The 20,036-nt window shown below is 34.6% G+C and overlaps 1 protein-coding gene and 1 long non-coding RNA gene across 3 annotated transcripts; one reads left to right on the top strand and one right to left on the bottom strand.

Annotated features, from left to right (window-relative positions):
* Nucleotides 1–1,668: 1,668 nt before the first annotated feature.
* LOC147494727 (uncharacterized) lies at nucleotides 1,669–6,110 on the bottom strand. 2 transcript variants are annotated; one of them, XR_015200166.1, is made up of 5 exons: nucleotides 5,182–6,110; nucleotides 4,967–5,031; nucleotides 2,881–2,960; nucleotides 2,018–2,111; nucleotides 1,669–1,921 (listed from the first exon to the last, which is right to left on the bottom strand). It is a non-coding gene; the product is annotated as an uncharacterized LOC147494727 (long non-coding RNA). The 2 variants fall into 2 exon arrangements; XR_015200167.1 differs by lacking the exon at nucleotides 2,881–2,960.
* Nucleotides 6,111–6,710: 600 nt separating this feature from the next.
* LOC147494726 (potassium transporter 26-like) lies at nucleotides 6,711–9,548 on the top strand. Its single transcript, XM_086569221.1, has 4 exons — nucleotides 6,711–8,716; nucleotides 8,896–8,946; nucleotides 9,168–9,311; nucleotides 9,415–9,548. Exons 1-4 carry the CDS (start codon nucleotides 8,587–8,589, stop codon nucleotides 9,465–9,467), a joined length of 378 nt encoding a protein of 125 aa, XP_086425347.1. The 5' UTR covers nucleotides 6,711–8,586; the 3' UTR covers nucleotides 9,468–9,548.
* The last annotated feature ends 10,488 nt before the right edge of the window (nucleotides 9,549–20,036 follow it).

Here is a 20,036-nt window from a genome sequence, read left to right as displayed (position 1 = left end):
AAGATCTGCTACGTCCACCACCCTCTTCTTCTGATGGATGAAGTGATTCACAAAAGCTTGCTCCAACTCCTCGAACCTTTGTATACTCCGCGACGCCAACCGATAGTACCAGTCGGATGCCCCCCTTTCAGACTGGCGGGGAACATCATGCACCGGAGGCCATCATACCTCTTGCCACAGTGGCATTTGTTGTCGGAAGTGATGCAAATGGTCCGCTGGATCTCCTTTCCCGTCGTACCTTTCAAACTGCGGCTGGGTGAACCTTTTGGGTACCTCCGAATTCCAAACTGAATCAGCAAGTGGATTCTGATTCAGGCTGTCCACCACCTTTTTAGCCGCGCCGTGTTTCTCCTTTTTCACCGCACGGTTGGCCTCTCTGTCTCTTTCGATCATCGCCTGCACCATTTCCATGGTAATGCCTCCTGCACGGTCCACCCCGGCTTCCTGAGGAAATTACTCACTTTGCACTTCCACTTCACTACCCGCAGGTACTGCGATTTCCGCTCCTCCCTGAGTGTCTTCTCTTTCTCTCCTCAACTCCTCATTTTCTTTCCTAAGTCTACCTACCTCCTCCTGAAGCAACCTAGTTGCCTTAGCCACCGCATCTTCGACTTCCTCTTCCCCCACCTCTATGTTTTCCACACTCACCGTTTCGTTCTGAACGGCCTCCTCCTCGTCAGCCTTCCTCTGCCTCATCTACCTCTTTCCCTACCTCTTCCTCTCTTAGCTGGAGCCATGTTTCGCACCTTTCCCTTCTTCTCAAATCGTGGACCTACCTCGTCCCCACAGACGGCGCCAAATGTATGAACACAAATTACAACCTCTAAGATCCTATGTCCTCATCTCTCTCACTCTCTTTTTCTTTTTCTTCCCCTTTTTTTCTTTGCTCCACTCTTCCTATTTATATCCTCCTCCCTTCTTTCCCATCCGTTGATCTCCCTCTCATCCTCTGGTCCACACTGGCACACCTGTCCTCTTAGGGTTCCGCGGCCTTGCTGTTGTACCCCGCATTCCTTCTCTATTAAGTTGCCTCCTCTTTAACTCTGACAGCTCTGTTTCCACATGCTGTTGTACGGCCCAACCGCTTTTTCAGAGTCGCGGCCCCGATCAAGGGTTTCGCGCCTTCTTTTTCTTATCTTACTTCAGGCCGGCGGACATGCCACCTCAGTAGACGAAAAAGGGGTTAATACAGAAATTTTATACGACTCCAATAAGAAAACATTGCTAAATCAACTCCAAAAACTTATGTTAATAATTATCAATCATTGAATTCCTCACAAAAATTTAAGGGATGTGAATTTTATAAATGATTCCGGCCATATGGTCGGGTCTAAAATCTTGTTTATATACTAAAGGAGAGACCTCTAAGAGTGATTTTTCCTGTCCTAGGTGGCACTCTAATATACGAGATAACCCTCTCTCTCTCTCTCCTAGGTGGCACTCTAATATGTGAGATAACATTTTCTCTCTCCTCCATAGCTTTCTACCCATAAGTGCAAGTGCAATTCTGCTAAAAAATAGGTCTAAAAAATAAGTGAATGCTAAGGAGAGTTACTCTCTACTGTTGCCACCTAAGATATTCTCTACAAGTCCAAAATCTGCTAAAAAATAGGTGAGAACCTGGAAAATCTTTGAACCAATTACCGTACAAGTCTAGATGCTAAAAAATAGGTTATCTCTACAAGTACAATTTGGAAACCGTACTTTACCATATCACAGTCCTAAAACATATGTAATTTGATGAATTGTACTTCACCATATCACAGTCCTAAAGCATATGTAATTTGATGATTAATACAATACCAATACAACTTTTGAATTTCTATATATACTTTTAGATCTTGTTTCTCCTAATTCCCAACAACGATCAAGTTATTTTCTTCTTCTCTTCTTCTCATTTATATTGTCAGCCAACTAGATCCTGTAAAAGGTAAGACAATTCAATTAGACTGTGATAATTCAATTAGACTATATTATTAACTAATAATTAACAATCCAATCTAATGAAGAAATCTACCTCTATTGCAGACTGAGCAATATGGACAACTCCGGTAAAGAAATCTCAACAAGGCAAAAACGACGCCGAAAAAATTCTAATGCAGCTCCAACTCCTACTCCAAGTAAGCAAAGTTCAAAAGAATAACAAAGATGGAGAATTCAATGTCTACAAAACAAAATAATCTCTTCTACAATGATGCGAGAAAACACAGTAACACAAAAAATTGGTAAATCTACATACCAAGTTTCATGTTATTTATATAGATATATAGTACATAGATTAATTAGAATCATCTGTAGAAAATATATATAATGATATATATATATATATATATATATATATATATATCATTATATATATTTTCTACAGATACTTAGTTGTTGAATTGGACTCCCTATGAACATAATCCTACGTCTCAATTTGCAACACCTTCTTATGTATTTACATGTGAAACACATACTCAATTGCTATAAAAGTTTACTATATAAAATCCAGGTAGGTCGAACTGAAGAAAAAATAAGAAGTTAGAAAATAAGAAGTTAATAGATTTAGTCCTAAACCTTGGCTATGTTTTAGTGCTATTGTGTACAATGGTGCATTTGATTGTTAATAAACTATTTTCTAGAAAATGAACCTGGCGAATGAGAATAATACATAAACCATATATGAGGTTTCTATATACCAAGAGATGAAAACTAAATTGTTCAACAGTCAACACCGAACTTAACTGAAAAACAAAAGTAAGAAAAAACTAAGACTTAAATATACTGAGGCATTAAATTCACATTCTCTTTCTTAAATAAGAAGTTATAGGGCCTAATAAGGTGAATTTTTCTATATCATTGTTTATATATTATATTTTCTATAGGTGGGACACATACACAATGGATGAATTGGACTACTAATGGAAATTATCCGCCGTATCAATTCTCATATCAATCTTTCACAACGCCTTTGCAAACTGCCACAAAAACAAATCAACATGAAACTTTCGTTGATGTTATGGACATCGGAAATGAGTACGATGATCAAAATTCAAGTGGTAAATAAAATTATCAATTTCATATAATTTTTTTTTTTTGTCGTCATATACATCTTATTATGTAACAGATGAGAAATATGTAGCTTCACAAGACGAAGAAATGAATGACGACGGAGATAACAATGAAGATACTATCACAAGTAAGTAAGATTTCCGAATAACACATTCACAAATAACAGTGATTAATTACAATAAAGCATTTTGTCTAACCAAATATATATATATATATATATATATATATATATATATATATATATATATATATATATTTGTCCAACTTGCGCGTGCAAACACTGTGGAGCTATAATCTGGTACGAAGAAAGAACCATAAAAAGTAAGTGACCACTTAATCCAAAATTTTCTCTGTGTTGTCAGGATGGAAAGGTTAAATTGCCATTGCTGAAAGAAACTCCAAGATTTTTAAAACAACTATATTTCATATTAGAGTATCACGTAAGAGAGAGAAAAATCACTCTTAGAGGTCTCTACTTTAGTATATAGATAGTATTTTATGCTTAGTATTTGTATAGGTCCATTGCCTAGCTTATGTTTTAAGTCAAACTATTATGTCTATAGTATAACTGTTGATGACTTGGGTGTATTCTTGGATTTTTTAAAAAATGTGTTACTCATGAATGTGTGGCCAGTAAATTCACAATGTGAGGTGACCTAATAATGGCTAGGGTTATTTAAAATTTTAAATACACAACATGCAGAGGCGGACCCAAAGGAGGGCTATCAGGGGCTATAGCCCTCCTAACTTTCTCAGGAAAAAAATAATACTATATATATACTAACAAAACTGACAAAAATTACGAAATATACCAACTCTATATACTATATCCTATGTAGTATGTACTAATAAAGAACATGGGCAGTTTTCTAGTGAAAAAAAAAAACCCCCCTTTATATGCTAGTATGTTTCCTATTTCCTAACCTGACTTCTTCCAAGAGTGGAAAAAGAAAAATATCATTCTCACACGATAAATATATATATTTAACAGTCCAATATCTCTTTTACTCTCTTATTCTCCAAATTCATTATCAAATATCAAAAATGGAAATTAAAAAAATTAAAACCTAAAAAAAAAACATCTTGTACCACACCCCTATACAAGATCCTGGTTCCGCCGACAACATGACAACACTGCATATTGGAGTGTAAACAAAATAAAAAAAACATAAGAGGATACATAATAGATAGTATTATACGGAAAAAATTGTATTTAAAATAAGGTAGAGTACAATGAGAGATGATATGCTAAGCACATAAGTGAAGCCTTACAAATGAAGAATGACATAGTTTCCAGAAAAGAGATTGGACTTGTATATAACCTATTTTTTTTTAGCAAGTTAGTTTAATAGAAATTGGAAATTCCGAAATACACTCGAACTCTTTAAAGAGGCTAGTGTTCTAAAGAGAAATTAGACTTGTACATAACCTATTTTTTAGAAAGTTATTTTTATGGAAAGTGAAAATTCCTAAATACACTCAAACTCTCTAAAGAGGCTATCTTTCATATTAGAGTGTCACGTAGGAGAGAGAAAAATCACTCTTAGAGGTCTCTACGTTAGTATATAGATAGTATACTAGTATTGCACGTAGTGGTCTTTGACAATATGGTCTCTGTATTTTTTGAATTTTAATAGTTTATTTTTGTTATAGAATTTTATTTTTTAATCTTTAAAAGTAACTTCGTTCCTTTATAGTAGTTTCAATTGTGTAATGGCTTACTTCATTTCAACATAAGTACAAAGATCAACTAAAAGACACAGCAAACATACACAAATCAAGAGATCTTCGAAGAAACAAAAAAAAAAAAAAAAAAATCAATGATATATATAAATAATAATAATAATAATAATGAATCATGCATGTAGATCAGACAGAATAGTCTACTATGCTTTAAGAATTTCATTACTACCTCATTTCCAATATCTGAAATGCATATATCCTCTCATCTACATAGGTTCTGTTTCTTCATGCAGCCTAAAACAGAGATATTTCAACCAAAGCACAAGGAAAATACAACAAAAAGTCAAAACAGATAATATAATGGCAATAAAATAACATCCAAATAAAAAGTGGGGAATACGGTTAGACAGAATGGTGTGGAAAGGAAAGTATCAATACACTTACATTTCCATACAAATTCATTTTCACAACGTTCGTTCTGCAGCTAACGTTTACATTTGTCAAGCAAAACCATACCTCCTTTCCATTATCAGAAATGCATCTATCCTCTCTACCTAGGTTACATTTCTTCATGCAACTAAAGCCAATTGAATGTACATTCAAGACATCTCAACAAAAGCTCAAGGAAAATATAACAACAAGTCAAAGCAGAGAATACATTGCCATACTAAAAACAACGCGGAGAATACAGAATACAGAGCGGGGAATACATCCAAACATAGCGGTGTGGAAAAGAGAGGATTAATACACTTACATTTAGATAAAAATGCATATGATAGGGATTGCAACTAACTTTCACATTTGTCAAAGATAAACATTTGAATGGCTTGCATAAAAATAAAGGTTTTGAATATAAAAACCTATACAAAAGGATTACTGCAAAAATTAATCCAAAGAACAATGAAAATGGAAAAGATGAGCTAGTGGCAGAAATGAGTTTCAAAGGAAGAGATGAGCTAGCAGTAGAAACCAAGTGAATTACTTTACTTGGATATGTTTTTAGCTTTGCTTCGCAACCTTTCCTCCGATGGTTTTTGACGATTGGGCTTATCGAGTCTACTTTCCATGCTTTGGCCATTTCATTTGGCAGATAAGAAAAGAAGAGATGCGGCTTTTAACGGATGTTCTTAGGTTCAGCAACAGTTGAGGCACCAAAGGTGTGCTCGACAATAATTCCGTAAAAACCTAGAGGAGACGGTGACAACCTAAATAGGAAGATTACAACTCTAAGACATTTCAATAGACTGTTACAAATTTCAATTTGTGGGCTTTCTTTATTTAGTTACGAGCTTTGTTAAACAGATTAGAGAGGGAATGTCACAACGATGGAGAAAAGGTTTTCTTGGAAAGGCCGCTTAGTAGATGAAAACAAAAAGACAACATTTCCCTTAGTCAACTAAACATAACAATTGTCAACATAATATGTGTTACTAGAAGACACGTGGTGTACTCTTCATGAATGATTAGGCTTGGTTTTTAGCTTAATGACAAATACATGGGTTTTGACAATTAAAAAAAATAAAACATATGCAAATGGGCCCATTAATTCGTGAACAAACATAGTAAAATAGTTAAAGTGTGCTCAATAATGTATTTTTCAACTCAAATTAGAATTTCTAAAATAAAAAAGGATACCAAAATCAAAATCAAATTGAACTTCTAATATCAAGAAAGCAAACCATATAAAAGAGATATCCAAATACAACAATATTCACATTGAAAATCTAAAGATCTAATACACATTTGTTCTCTCCAGCAACAACCAAGGTTCTTTTCAAATTATAGGTATGTCAATTTATGTTATATCAACTATTAAATATATAATAATTGAATATGACTTTGAAATTATTATTGAGATGAGAAGAGTTGTAATTTTGATAAATAAAAAAAATTAAAATTTAATGAAAATATTAAAAGAGTTGATATCCTTTGAAAAAAATAGTGTTAGCCGGAGAATTAATGTGAGGCTTCCATTGACTTATAGGTAAATAAAACCATCTTATGTTGTGAAGTGCTCTACATTAGAGGAAGAGCAATTAATACACTTGCATGTTAGAGTAAGTCAATTAAATATGCGTATATCCCTAATGCCCAAGTAGATTTCCTTGGGAAGTTTTCAATATGTGTAATAATTTAAGCCATATATATGGGGATGCATTGCTAGCCTTCGGTCTTGGTTACCATGGATCCATTATATATGGCTTATTAGTTTATCAACTAACGTAACTGTCAAGTTAGTGATAAAAGCCTTACGAATGGACCTTATGACCAAAGTATATAAACAGTAAAACGAACCGAATGACAAACACAAACAATATTTATTTTATCTTTTTTTATATAATATTGTTTTTTCTGCAGATAATGACAATTGTACTAGTTTCATTCAAAAGTGTACTCGAAAGGACACTCAAGAAAATTAACACACCTCAAGTGGTATATAGAGGCAAACTGAACGAAAACAATCAATTTGAAGCATGGGTAGAAATTGACATCACTACATACAAAACATTTACACAAAGGATTCTTAGAGATAGAAAAGCCACAAGAATTTATTCAGAGCAGTCAGCAGCAAAGAATGCAATAAAACACTTACAAGAAGTCTACAAGAACTTACATATATATGACGTCAATTATGATATTCTCCAACACTACATTGAGATAAATAAAGATATACAGAAAGTAATATGTAGTAATATTATTGAAGAAAACAATTAATGATTTAGAAACAAAATTAGCAATGGGAAGGGGTGGTGCGGCAAATCCGATATGCATAAACGACGAAAAAGAAATTTTCATCGATATTAGCGATGATTCTTGAAGATTAGTATAGTTTTATTTGTTTGTTTATTTAATATAATTCATTTATTAGTTACATTGTTTTGTAGTTATTTAAACAAACAATTAAGTCAAATATATTTATAGTTCCATTGTTTTGTGGTTATTGCAATAAACTATTAAGTGATCAAGAAATTTTATCTTTGTTTTAAACTTCTTTGCCAACATTGACAATTGTACCAGTTTAAATCAAAAGTGTACTCAAAAGAACACTTAAGAAAATTAATACGCCTCAAGCGATATATGGAGGCCACCTGAACAAAAAAAATCTATTTGAAGCATGGGTAGAAATTGAGATCACTACATACAGTCAGCATCAGAAATAACCACAATAAAATATTTCAATTATTAGTTTGTTGTTTACATCAAATATTTCAACTATTAGATTATTTGTTTAAATACTTATTTCTATAGACAAATAAGTGAAATATGTTACTAAAAACCCAATGCTATATATATTGTACTCATGAAGTCATAATATAAACATTAAATTTATTAAAAAAAAATGAGTAAAAAATAATTTCAAAAAAATTTAAATACTATAATAGAGGCAGGGCGTATGCCCGAGTAAAAAAACTAGCATATATAATAGCAGTCCATTTTAGAGTGCTCTGAGGGTGTCCACGTCGACAGGGAGATTACGAGAAACGTGGAGAAAAAAACTGCAAAAAGTGATCAAAGCTAAACCTAAAAAACCCCACGATTTAAACCAAAAATAAAAAAAATAAAAAAACTTTCATATGATAGACATGGCCATCCAAAATCCACATCTCTAATTCTCCAAAATCCACATCTCTCTTCTTTTTCCACATCTCTCATTCTTCCAAACAGGTCTTCTCTGAAGACGATTTTTTCTTCTTTCATTTGCGGCAATAATCCATCTATTATCTTAAATTCTCCGGAAGCACCAAGCTTCGATTAAAACGTAGTACACATCAAATGAATGGGAATATCCCGGAAGGGGAAGCGCAAGAATTCCATCCTAGAGTAGAACGTTGATATTATAGCAGAAGAATGGTTTTGCAATCAAAGACAAAAGAGTTCTTTGAGAAGAGTCCTAGAATTCAATCGGTTTTCATCTCTATTGTTTTAGTGGGAACTTCTATGGTCATTGGGGATGGTGCTCTAACTCCTGCCATTTCAGGTAAATTTTTTTGTAATGCATCTAAACTGTCTTAGCTTTAATGGTAGAAAATAAATATAAATGTGTTTGATTTGTGATATAAGCATAAATACATACCTACATTTGGACTGATTGATCATTATTTGAATATATTATATATGTAAGTATTACTTACTGACTTGATTAAGTACCAATTGTAGTCATTTCTGCTGTTCAAGGAATCCAATCAAGATCTGATAAGATTACTCAAAGTAAGCTTTTGATGTGATTATATCTATTTTGGTTGTTGTTCCTGTAATGATTGTTGTGTGGTTAATTGTGGAATTAACATAATGTAATAAAATTAGATGTGCAAATCACTTGGTCATTATAGCAGTTGTAATTCTTATTGTTCTATTCTTATTCTAACGTTTTGGAACAAGCAAGGTTAACTTCTCATTCTCTCCCATCATGCTACTTTGGTTCACATCAGCTGCCTCAATTGGTGTATACAATGCTATCAAATACTATCCAACCGTCTTCAAGTTCATATCGCCTCACTTTATATACATCTTTTTCAAGAATAATGGCACGCCAGGGTGGGAACTCCTTGGTGTAGTTGTTTTGTGCATAACAGGTAAATATTTTGGTGTTTTTCACATTCGATTAGTAAGTTTAGGAGTTTCTCAAAGCATTTAGAAAAGCCTTTAATTGCTTTCAACAACTTTTTTTGTGGGTAGGTACTGAAGCTATGTTTGTTGATTTGGGTCACTTCAATAAGACATCCATCTAGGTTGATCTAGGGCCTAAGCCGTGAATATAGCTACTGAACAAGTATATCTCTGTCTTATTGAATTTTCTTTGGTTACGAACGTACGATCAGAGGTCCTGCAGAGGTTTCTGTTGATGCGGTATGCCAGTATGTTGATACTAATTTTAATCTTCTTAGTAAATTGTATGATTGCTCTTGACTGAATGGTTTGCTCACTTTTTTAGGATAGGTGATTTTTTTTATCTTTTGTTTTTTGTATCTACATCCACTTGCTTGCGTGGTTACACTTCTGCATCTATGTGTACATGTTAGTAGAATTGCTCAACCTGTTTCTCACATCTGTAAAAGGGAAAACTTAGCAGAAAAAAACTGCCCGAGAAAACTGTCTCTCCAAAGTCTCCCACTGAAAATAGAAAGCTAAACCCAAAAAAACCCTGTGATTTAAAAAACCAAACCTTTTTTCTTTTCTCTTTCGCCGACCCTAATAAAAAATTCCTAATCCTCAAAAACCCTAAAACCTTTTTCATCTCCAAATTTGATCTGTTTTCGAATAGTTAAACTATTTTCAAGATCCGGGTATTAATTATATTTGAGTATTAAAGATGTCTTTACGACCAAACGCGAGGACTGAAGTGAGAAGGAGGTATGAATTCTGTTTTTTCCTGCCTTTTTCATAGTACCATACTAATCAACATGTTAACTTATCGAAGCAATTTGTTTGTGATACTATTTCGTAGGAGGAACATTTACATTATATTCTCTAATATGTCGTTATGCCAAGGTGAGTATGATACCAAGTCAACAAGCTGAAGATCATGAAGTTTCAAATTTTCAACTTGAGTTGCCAAACAAAAGCCTTAGTCTAGCTTACAAGCGGAAGTCTAAAATGGAGAGTAGCAAGTTGTCGAAATATGTTCTTTTGTTAGTGATCATGCTTATACTTGGTACTTCTATGGTGATCGGTGATGGAATCCTAACGCCTTGCATCTCAGGTAGTATACTCACTTACAACTCAATTTTGGCATTTTTTATCAGTTACACATATGGACAAAAAATTTTTTTGCACTTTCTAATTTGTTTTTGCACCTTTTGCAACCTTTGTGTATAAAATTTCACCATCAATTAGTTAAAAGTGGAGCAATTACTCACCTAATATTGCCTCTATTCTTATGTATACATTTTTTCTCATCATATCAATATCAAGTGCTCTCTATTTGTCTTAATTAATTTTATGGTCTGAGAATAAAATTTCTTTATTCAAACTTGGCTGTAGTTTTAGCAGCAATTAAAGGATTAAAACAAGCTACGACCCAGGTTATAGATTGTATATACATATACTTATTCCTTACATACAACTATCCATTCATGATAAAGTTCAATGAGAAAATTTAATATCGCAAAATATCATCGAAATGATGTTTCCATGTTTACATATTCATAAATTCGTTAACAGATTTTTTCTTCTATCAACTAATTTAATAGCTAGAACTTCAAAACAAGTTTGGGAAACTCATAATATTTTCTTACATACATGCATATATGATTGTGTGGATATCTGTTGCGATCTTGATCTTGCTGTAGATACATAAGAAGAGAAGATAATATGGTTGAGATCAGGAAGAATAAAAGAGAATAAATTTTATATAAGAAAAGAAGGGAAGGCATGACTCCTAATCAGCAGTATTAGTCTTCTTTGGGTGGGATTCAAACTTTTGTCGAGAAAAAGGTATAAATTTATTTTTGTTTATACTTTGTCAACTCGAACTGCGGTCACACTATACTTAATGCATAGATACTACAGTACACCACCAAGATTTATGTAAGAAGACAGTGCATATCGTCATAAAACAAAAAGAATCGTAGAAAATTTTGTTAGTCCTAAAATGTCAGTGACTAATGTAGTAAACAATATTTTTCATTAATTTGTTTCTGATTTCCCGTTATTGATTCTTTGAGGTTAGTTCATTGGCATCCAGTTTCTGATTTACTATTAGACTGGATTGTTTTAGTTTGATTGTTTTTATTATTAAGGATTGAATATTTCATTTTGAGTATTTTTTGGTGGTTATGTATATGAAATAAAAGAACTTATGTTTGGCTAAACATGAGAAACCCATAGTTGCTAAGGAAGAAATACTAACCATGTCTCACAGGCCCACTATAGAATCTTTGTTATGATTAGAATGCAAGGTGTTGAACATGTTACCAATTCAATCCACTCAATAGAAATAGTTGACTTGATAATATCTGTAGTTAACACCATCTTTTTGAGGAACTTGAAGTGAATTTCTGATGATTGAATTGTTTTATGAACATGCTAGATTCTATAAACGTCTCGATCCACGAAGGATTTTTAGAACCCTAAAAACGCTATTTTCCCTCTCTCTGCAGTGATCACTCCATTTTCTAAGTCTCCCATCTAATCAAAGACTAACATTATCTTCAGAAACCTTCTCTAAATTCTTAATCTGCGTTGCTGAAGATTGGTTATGTCGAGAATGAGCTCCATTAGGTACGAATCCATCAAAGTTTCCAGTCCGGCCTATAATACACTATTTTTCACCTTAACTTTGTTGGTATCATTTAAAATTGACATCAGAAATTTGAGATGGATAACTTCTAAATTTGCTAATTGTATATTTATGTTTATGTTCTCCATATAGTTTTTTGTGATTCAACTGCGTTCTAATATTTTAAACAAACTAATGAAGATTCAAAGTAGTTGCGAGGAGTGCATAGAATATATCAAACTGTAATAAACACATTGTAGTAATGTGTAACTAACTAAAGGTTTATATTCATAGTTAATATCAATGAAATTCCTCCAATAATTCTCTCCTTTTTATCAGCAGCAGACTTTGTGACGCCTTTGCGATCGTTGAAATTAAACAGTTAATGTTCAATGAGTGATGATTAAGTACTATTGTACGTCCCAGATTCTTTACCTTTGTGTTATATTCTCTTACCCATTGTATAAAGGCCAAACTTAATTTATTTTGTCATTTTTGTTTTGTTTGTTTTAGCTGGAAATTTGGCATTAGGTTGACAATCACCTAAATATATGGGTACTCAGAATCGCAGTGCAGTTCTTTATATTTGTAGTATGTTCTCTAAGCCATTGTGATCATGTTATTAATTTCACCAATTCTTGGTGTCATGGGTCTTATGGGGTTGTAGTTTGAAAATCACCTTCTTGGCTTTTTATTGGCATTTGGAGTCCTAAGAAAATATATAGTTGAATTTTAGAACTTTGGACCAATCACAACATTAAAAATTAAAAACAAATAACCAAAATAACCAAATCTTAAGCATTGCACCATATATATAGTAGAGATTTCACTATGTACCTTAACTAACTTTCTCATTTTGATTCCTATGCATCTATTTATATATCTAGCTTAGCTTTTTTTTTTTGTTTGCTTGGTAAGTAGAAATTATATAAAAAGAAGAAACATTACAAAATTGTGTGGTTTGGACATATAGTCTAACCATGATCGAGCTAGGTACATTGAAACAACTTTTACATGATTTCGTACCTCACTTCACATCTAATATCTAAAGAAAATCTGGAAAGGAGCTTCCTAATGTAGTAGCCACGGTGGTTTGCCCTCATAAATTTGGGCTTCATTCAACTGGAGGGTCACACCAGTTTTGGCTATGACGTCTGCAGAAAAGTTGCCCTCTCTAAAAATGGAAGTGAACAAAATAGATTGAATTTTGGTACAGCTATTCCTCCATCTCGGCTGCAAGTCCCATGGTACTCTCCCACTAATGTAAGCTTTGATTGCCGGTTTAGAATCAGATTCAACCCATAACCGAAACCACCTCCTACTAATAGCCAGTTATATGCCTTCAATGATAGCCCGACATTCAGCCCTAAAGTTGGATCCAATCCCGATATTGCATAAAGACAGCTTAAAAGCACCTTCAGAATCTCTGAATGTAACCCCAATACCAGACGGACCTGGATTTCCAAAGGCAGCACCGTCGGTATTTAACTTCATAACAGTTGGTTTCGGTGGCACCCATGAACATTGTTTCGCTGTGGGCGCATCTCTCAACCTGTTTATTAAGTTCCATGCTCGCATAGTAGCCACATCCCTGTAAGAAGAGTTGTTGCTTGCTTGCAAAAGATGAGAGGTGGTGAAGATGTGATACTGTATCGAGTGCTTACATTCGTTAAGATTTAGCTTCTTTCCCTCAAAGTTGATCTGGTTTCTATGTTTCCAAATAACCAACATGCCACCCATGATAGCTACATTCCATAAGTGTTTAAGTCTGGAACTCCAAAGCTTGGAAAATTTAGACGCCTGTGAGAAGGATCGAAAGGTCTGATACACTTCAAACTTAGCTGCAGTCCACTTCCATAGACTTTGAGAGAATTGGCATTCCCACATGATGTGTTTTAAAGTTTCACAATGCTTTCCACATAACCTGTATATAGAAACTATATGAACACCTTTCTTCTGAATGACTTCGTCTATTGTCGTACACCCCTTAAGTATTTTCCAGGCTGTAGCAGCCACTCTTGGATGTATATGTGAGTTCCACACAAGCCTATGCCAGGCGATAGTGGTTCCCTGCTTTCTGATGGTTTCATGGGCTGATTTGCAAGAGAAGGATCCCTTAAGATCAGGGCACTATACCAAGTAATCGAGAGGTTGTGAAATGTCTCAAAGAACCCCCGTCATGTTTAGACCAGCAGAACATAATATAGATTAGAGAGGCGTCGGTATGACCCAATCATTAGTATTCAGCAAAGAAATCACCTTGGCAGTGCATCCCCTTAAGTTATGGGAGCTAAGGTTTAGCACCGATTTGATGGATGCTGATTGGAGCCAATTGTCCCTCCACATATCAATCTTTTCACCGTTAGCCACCACCCATTGACTTCTAGGAGTAATCTCTGAAAGTGTCACTTTAATGCCACCCCAGACAGAGGACATTTTGTAGTACTCAATGAGGTCACCCCCGATTGTTTCTATACTTATGCTACATAAATGTTGCAAAATCGTCGGCTTCACTTAAGAACTTCCAGGCTAGCTTCATCAACATTGCTTTGTTGATGTCTTTCAATCTCCTAATACCAAGTCCACCTTTAGAGCAGGGTTTGCAGACTTTATCCTAGCTGACAGTCGTTGCTCTTTTTTTTATGCATCCCCAGTCCACAGAAAATTTCGGATACATGTCTCTGCTTCTTTGATCAACCGAGATGGCCATTTGTATATGGCCATATTGTATATGGGAATACTATTGATGACAGACTTGATCAAAACGCGTTTTCCCTAGAAAGACAACATACGACCCTTCCAACTAGAGAGTTTATTCTTTATCTTATCCAGAACAGAATAGATAATGGAATTAGTGACTCTTCCCTAGGTTAAGAGGACTCCAAGGTATTTTTCTAGTAAACAGCCCTTAGAGATGTGAAGTTCCTACATAGTTCTAACCTTCATGAGATTAGAGAAATCGCCAAAGAAAATCTTGCATTTTGCTTTATTCATGAATTGGCCAGAAGACTCTTGATATCTCTCAAGAAGGGAATTAAGATGCCGAATACCTCTAAAATGGCCATTTGCGAAAATTATGATATTGTCAGCAAATAACAAGTGGCTAGGAGCTGGACATCCTCTCGGAGATACCATAAGCTTTAGAATTTTCTTTACTGTGAGATCAGTTAATCCTCTGCTTAGAATGTCTTCAGCAATTGCAAAAAGGATAGGGGAGAGAGGGTCACCCTGTTTCAAACATCTCTCCTTATGTAAGAAACCAACCGGTCCTCCATTTACCATAATGGAGATTTGTGCCAAATGAAAAATAGAGTGAAGGCACTGCATCCATCCTTGTGAGAAGCCCAAAGCAGTTAGGACTTTAAAGAGAAATTCCCATGACATGGTATCATATGCTTGAGAAATATCGATCTTCATAGCAATATTACCTCCATATCTTTTGAGTTCAAGCTCATTCATTAGCTCAGAAGCCAAGGCAATACTAGATTGGGAGCATTTGTTCGGAACAAAACCCACTTGTTCCTTTGTTATAATTTTATCAGCAATCACATTCAACCTCCGTTGCATAAGTTTGGTGATGATCTTGAAGAGAAAGTTACCCATGCAGATGGGTCGATTGATAAGAGCCCAAAACTGTAGTTTTAACCCCTTAACAATAATACTTTTAGACCAATTATGCGAGTAATAAATAAGAGTTAATGCTGATTACGTGTTTTTATGTATTTCAGGCTTTTGAGTCAATTATGTGTAGAAATATGTCACTTTGGCGAGATAAAGGATCAAGGGTTGGTTACTAAGGAGTTCTGTGATTAAAGGCCAAGATTCAAGGAGAAAAAGCCTTTAAAAGCCCGGTCAAAGCTGAAAAGTTAAAGTCAACGCGGGCAGAAACAACACACAAAAGTCAGTAGAACTTCCGAAGACCCTATCTTTGGGCTCATACCTCGGAATTGGGCCTACCTTATGTCAAAACGACCGGCTCGGAAAGTGCTTTCCAATGGTCTAAATTTTGACCCAATAAAAAGAGCAAAAGTGGATGAAAAGCCTGCTGAAGTCAAATCCGGCTAAAAAGGCTTCTATGGATTGAAAAAATTGGGTTTTGGGCTTGATTTTTCGGCCCAAAATATGGCTCCTCAGCCCATGCATGAAAATATGGATCTTGTCTCCTCCATTTGAATAGAGAAGACTGAACCCTAAATAAAATTAGGTTAGGTAGCAAGTAGCCATTAGAGTATAGTTCTAGATCTAATTTTCTTCCATTAATTAGTTTTCATACCTTGTTTTAATTTAGATTATTGAATCATTGTTATTCCTTTATTAGATTAATAAAAATAGTTAGTTCTTCATAATTTTGGTTTTGATTTATTAAATTACTTAGATTTAAATTCATATCTTAGTTGTTAATCATTTCTTAGTTGTTAAGTTGATTTGAATTATTGATTAGTTCAATTTAGTAAAGTTAAAACCTTTATATGATGTCTTGTTTGAATTCCAGGAGAAATGATAGTTTTATGAATCAAGGCTAAACCTCCATTAGAGGGGTTTGATGAAGCCTTGATAAAAACTTGATTGTGTGGTGTAGAACTAGTTGTAAGAGTCTATTCCACTCTAGAAGGTAGTTGATTCGCCATGAGAATGGGTTAGACTTCCTCACATGCTAGTCATTATTTGGTAGAGATTGTCATGATTGATTAGGGATTAGAACGACCAATTCTTATTGTAAGAACGTAAGAATTGGATTACAACAATCTATACTAGTTTATTAAGTTGAATTCAAGGTGGAATCAAATTTCCCTAATTCTTTATCTAGATTCAAACCTTAGCATTTCGTAGTTGAGTTATTCATATCTTGTTAGTTAAATTTGCATCGTAGTATTAAATTCCCACCATTACTCTCACTAACTTTGGCTAGGACTGATAATATTAGAAAACATTGAATGCTAAAGAACAAGGAGTGGAATGAATCTTTTACTCCACTCTATTTCGATATATTCGAGAGTGGAATAATCTTTGATAAACACACGAGTTGAGTTTTAGTTTTACTTACATTGAGTTTCATCGCTTATTTGTGAGGGTAGAAATATATATATCATTTTTACGTTTATCATCGGTACTGGCTGAGTTTGCGAACACTTTTCTCTTTTGGGATGAGAGTGATAAAATTGGAGTTAAGGCCGCTAGGGAGGATCTTGCTGATGAAGAAAGATTGAATTGCCATGCAAATGTCAATCTTAATAATACTCCAGCAATTGATATAAAAGTGCCCTTGGAAGCCGTCGGGACCAGGAGAGCTATTAGAATTCATGCTAAAGACAGTTTGTTCAATTTCCATGTAATCTGGAGTTTTTAAGAGCTTATAATTATCCTCCTGCGTTATGAGTCTAGGGATTTGACCCATAAGTTGATCATCAGGGAGGATGGGAGTTGCTTTGAATTTGTCTTTGTAGAACTGGACAATGTGTTGTTTAATTTGATCCTGATTAGTCATAAGAGTCCTCTCCTCTGTTTGAAGTTCAGTGATCAAAGATGCTCCCTGTCGAAGCCTGTATATGTTGTGGAAGTATTCAAAATTTCTGTCCCCTTCCTCATCTGTTTTGATTTGGCTTTTCTACTTCAGAACCTTTGCTCTGTTATCCCTTACAATGTCTAGTTCCACTTCCTTATGAATCACTTGAGAAATGAGTGATTCATTATCAGTGTCTTCAGCCAGTATCTGTGCACTTATTAAAGCTTCCTGTGCCTTTCTAATGTTAATATCAACATTTCCAAAAACTTCCTAGTTCCATTTTTTGATATCTTTTTTCAATCTCTGAAGCTTCCTCATTGCTCGTTATAAGGGGCCTCCTTCAACACCTTGGTTCCAGCTGTAGGTGACAAGTTCCATGAAAGAAGGGTGCGTGAGCCAGACTTTGAGAAATCTAAAAGGCCCATTAGTAGGCTTGGGGATGCGTTGGGAGAGCTCCCAACGAGAGGGGAGTGATCCGAGGCTTGTCTAGGCCCCACTAAGTACTTCCAACCAAAAAATTTCAGGTTCCAAGCATCATTAAAGAAGACTCTGTCCAATTTCGATAAGACTCTGAGCGGTCCCTTATGTTATTACACCAAGAAAACTTTAACCCTTCAAAATTAGCTTCAATAAGATTGCATGCATTAACAAAAGAGTTAAACTCCTGCATTGCCGCTCTGTTAGGGAGATTGGTGCCTTTCCTTTCCTCATATCTAAGAACAACGTTGAAGTCTCCTGCCAAGAGCCATGGACTGCCATTATTCATCAGTATGAGCTGGTCCCAAAGCTTACGTCTGTGCACCAGAGAACAATTGGCTAACATGTTGTATGTCTCTTTGATTTGTTGTTGCATGAAAATAAAAGGAAGAGTCTTAAGGGTTTCTTGAATGTTGTAGGACTTCATTGTAGCAGTGGTCATTCTCAAAAACTAAGACCTACTGCACTGTATCTAAGAGTTGCAAGGACCAATAATCTTAGAGAAATGGATTTCGCAACCATAGAGCTATACGACCTTTAGATATTTGTTTTTTATAATATTGTACTTTGGTGAATATTGTTTTCTCTTTACAAATTAAGTTCTTATTTTGTGATTCCAGTAGAGGAGCATATTCCGTAATCGTAGGAAGCCACGTTACTTTCCTCTCAATAAGTTTACTTATAGTTAATTAGGGTAAATAGCCAAGCTACGGAATGCAAATTATGGCAAGGACAAGTTTTGTAATGGTAGTTAAGGAAAAGTTTCAGAATTGAGGGATCACAGCTTGAGACACTCATGTTACCTATGAATTTGCTTTCCTTGGTTGTCACAGTCCATTATCAATCTAATGGTCCAATTTCTAGACTGAATTATAGGATGTGCTCGAATGCTAAGCAGTCAACTTAAAATTAAATGAAATGCTTTCCATCTCATTCAGAGACAGTAAATTAAACTGGTAAAAGAGCTGTTTTTAAGGTTTAAATCGAATACTGCAAAAGAAATATTGTGCTGAAGTCACACCAATAGAAAAAGTCACGGAGGTAGCTAGAACAAGTCCATTACCAGATCCACCAGCATCCGTAGCGGTGTGTCTAGCACCAAGACCCTCTTTATTATACTCAGCGGTTATGAAACATTCTTGAAAAAGATCTGCCATATCTATTACCTTTTATAAGTCCGCAAATGAAGTTAGTTGAAAATTATATGTTAGTTCTTTCTTTCTTTAAAAGATTAGCGAGAAATTTAGTACCATAAGAAATTTCTCAAAAAGATAAAACATTTCTTTAGGGATCAATTATTATTTTTATTATGTTCTAATTACTGTTTCAAAAAGGTTTAGTGGTAGATGCACAATACATTAAGGCAACTGTTTCCTGTGTTGCGTATGAAGTTTGGGTTTTAATTATGTCTAGAGGAACACGGATAGGGTGGTAGATTTATTAGCATCATAAAAAGGTGTAATAGTTATAGAAATTCTGGTCCTACCGAGGAACTACTACAACTCTTTTTAATGGATCTGCATGACTTACATTGCAAAGATGTCCTGGTAATCTTCTATTTCATTAAACCTACGAATTGATATCTAATTTCATTGCAAAATCTACATTTTTTTTTTATTTATTTATTCCAGTTTTCAAATGTATTTTTAGATGAGCATGTCTTCAGTGCGCAGGTCATATAGTGCGCAGGTAATATGGACCTTTGGATCAGTACTTTTGCCATTAAATACACACGCACCTCTTGGTATGAGTGGCCGAGATGTAATGGCGCACCATACATCTCGCGCACCATAGATTTAGCCTTTTTAGATAGGCCATCTCAATAAATTTGAAATCCACTTCAGTTATGATAAAGATAAAGTAGTGGACTAAATACTTATAACATCTAATCTAAGATTTTGATATTAAATATGTGCAATGAAGCTATGACTAATCTTTACCCCTTAATAACGCGAGGCTTAATATTTTGGATCATTTCATTTTGTTTCTTTTCTTTCCCAATTTTTATGATGTTGAGTACTTGAGTGAGTTACTTTAATTTCAGGGGTATTACAAGTGCATTACTGTGAAGTATTAACCAAAAATGCTAATCATCACATA

The sequence above is a fragment of the Coptis chinensis genome, chromosome 6 (assembly GCF_015680905.1).
Source record: "Coptis chinensis isolate HL-2020 chromosome 6, ASM1568090v1, whole genome shotgun sequence".
NCBI classification, from domain to species: Eukaryota; Viridiplantae; Streptophyta; class Magnoliopsida; order Ranunculales; family Ranunculaceae; genus Coptis; species Coptis chinensis.
Note: the sequence above shows the minus strand (reverse complement) of the source record. Positions and strands in the feature narration are given on the sequence as shown.

Excerpts from the sequence above, each read along its gene's own strand:
- LOC147494726 (XM_086569221.1), top strand. The coding sequence starts at position 8,587 with ATGGTTTTGCAATCAAAGACAAAAGAGTTCTTTGAGAAGAGTCCTAGA. Across the intron at positions 8,717-8,895 it reads TCTAACTCCTGCCATTTCAG|TCATTTCTGCTGTTCAAGGA; the intron begins GTAAATTTTTTT and ends TACCAATTGTAG. Across the intron at positions 8,947-9,167 it reads ATCTGATAAGATTACTCAAA|CTGCCTCAATTGGTGTATAC; the intron begins GTAAGCTTTTGA and ends GGTTCACATCAG.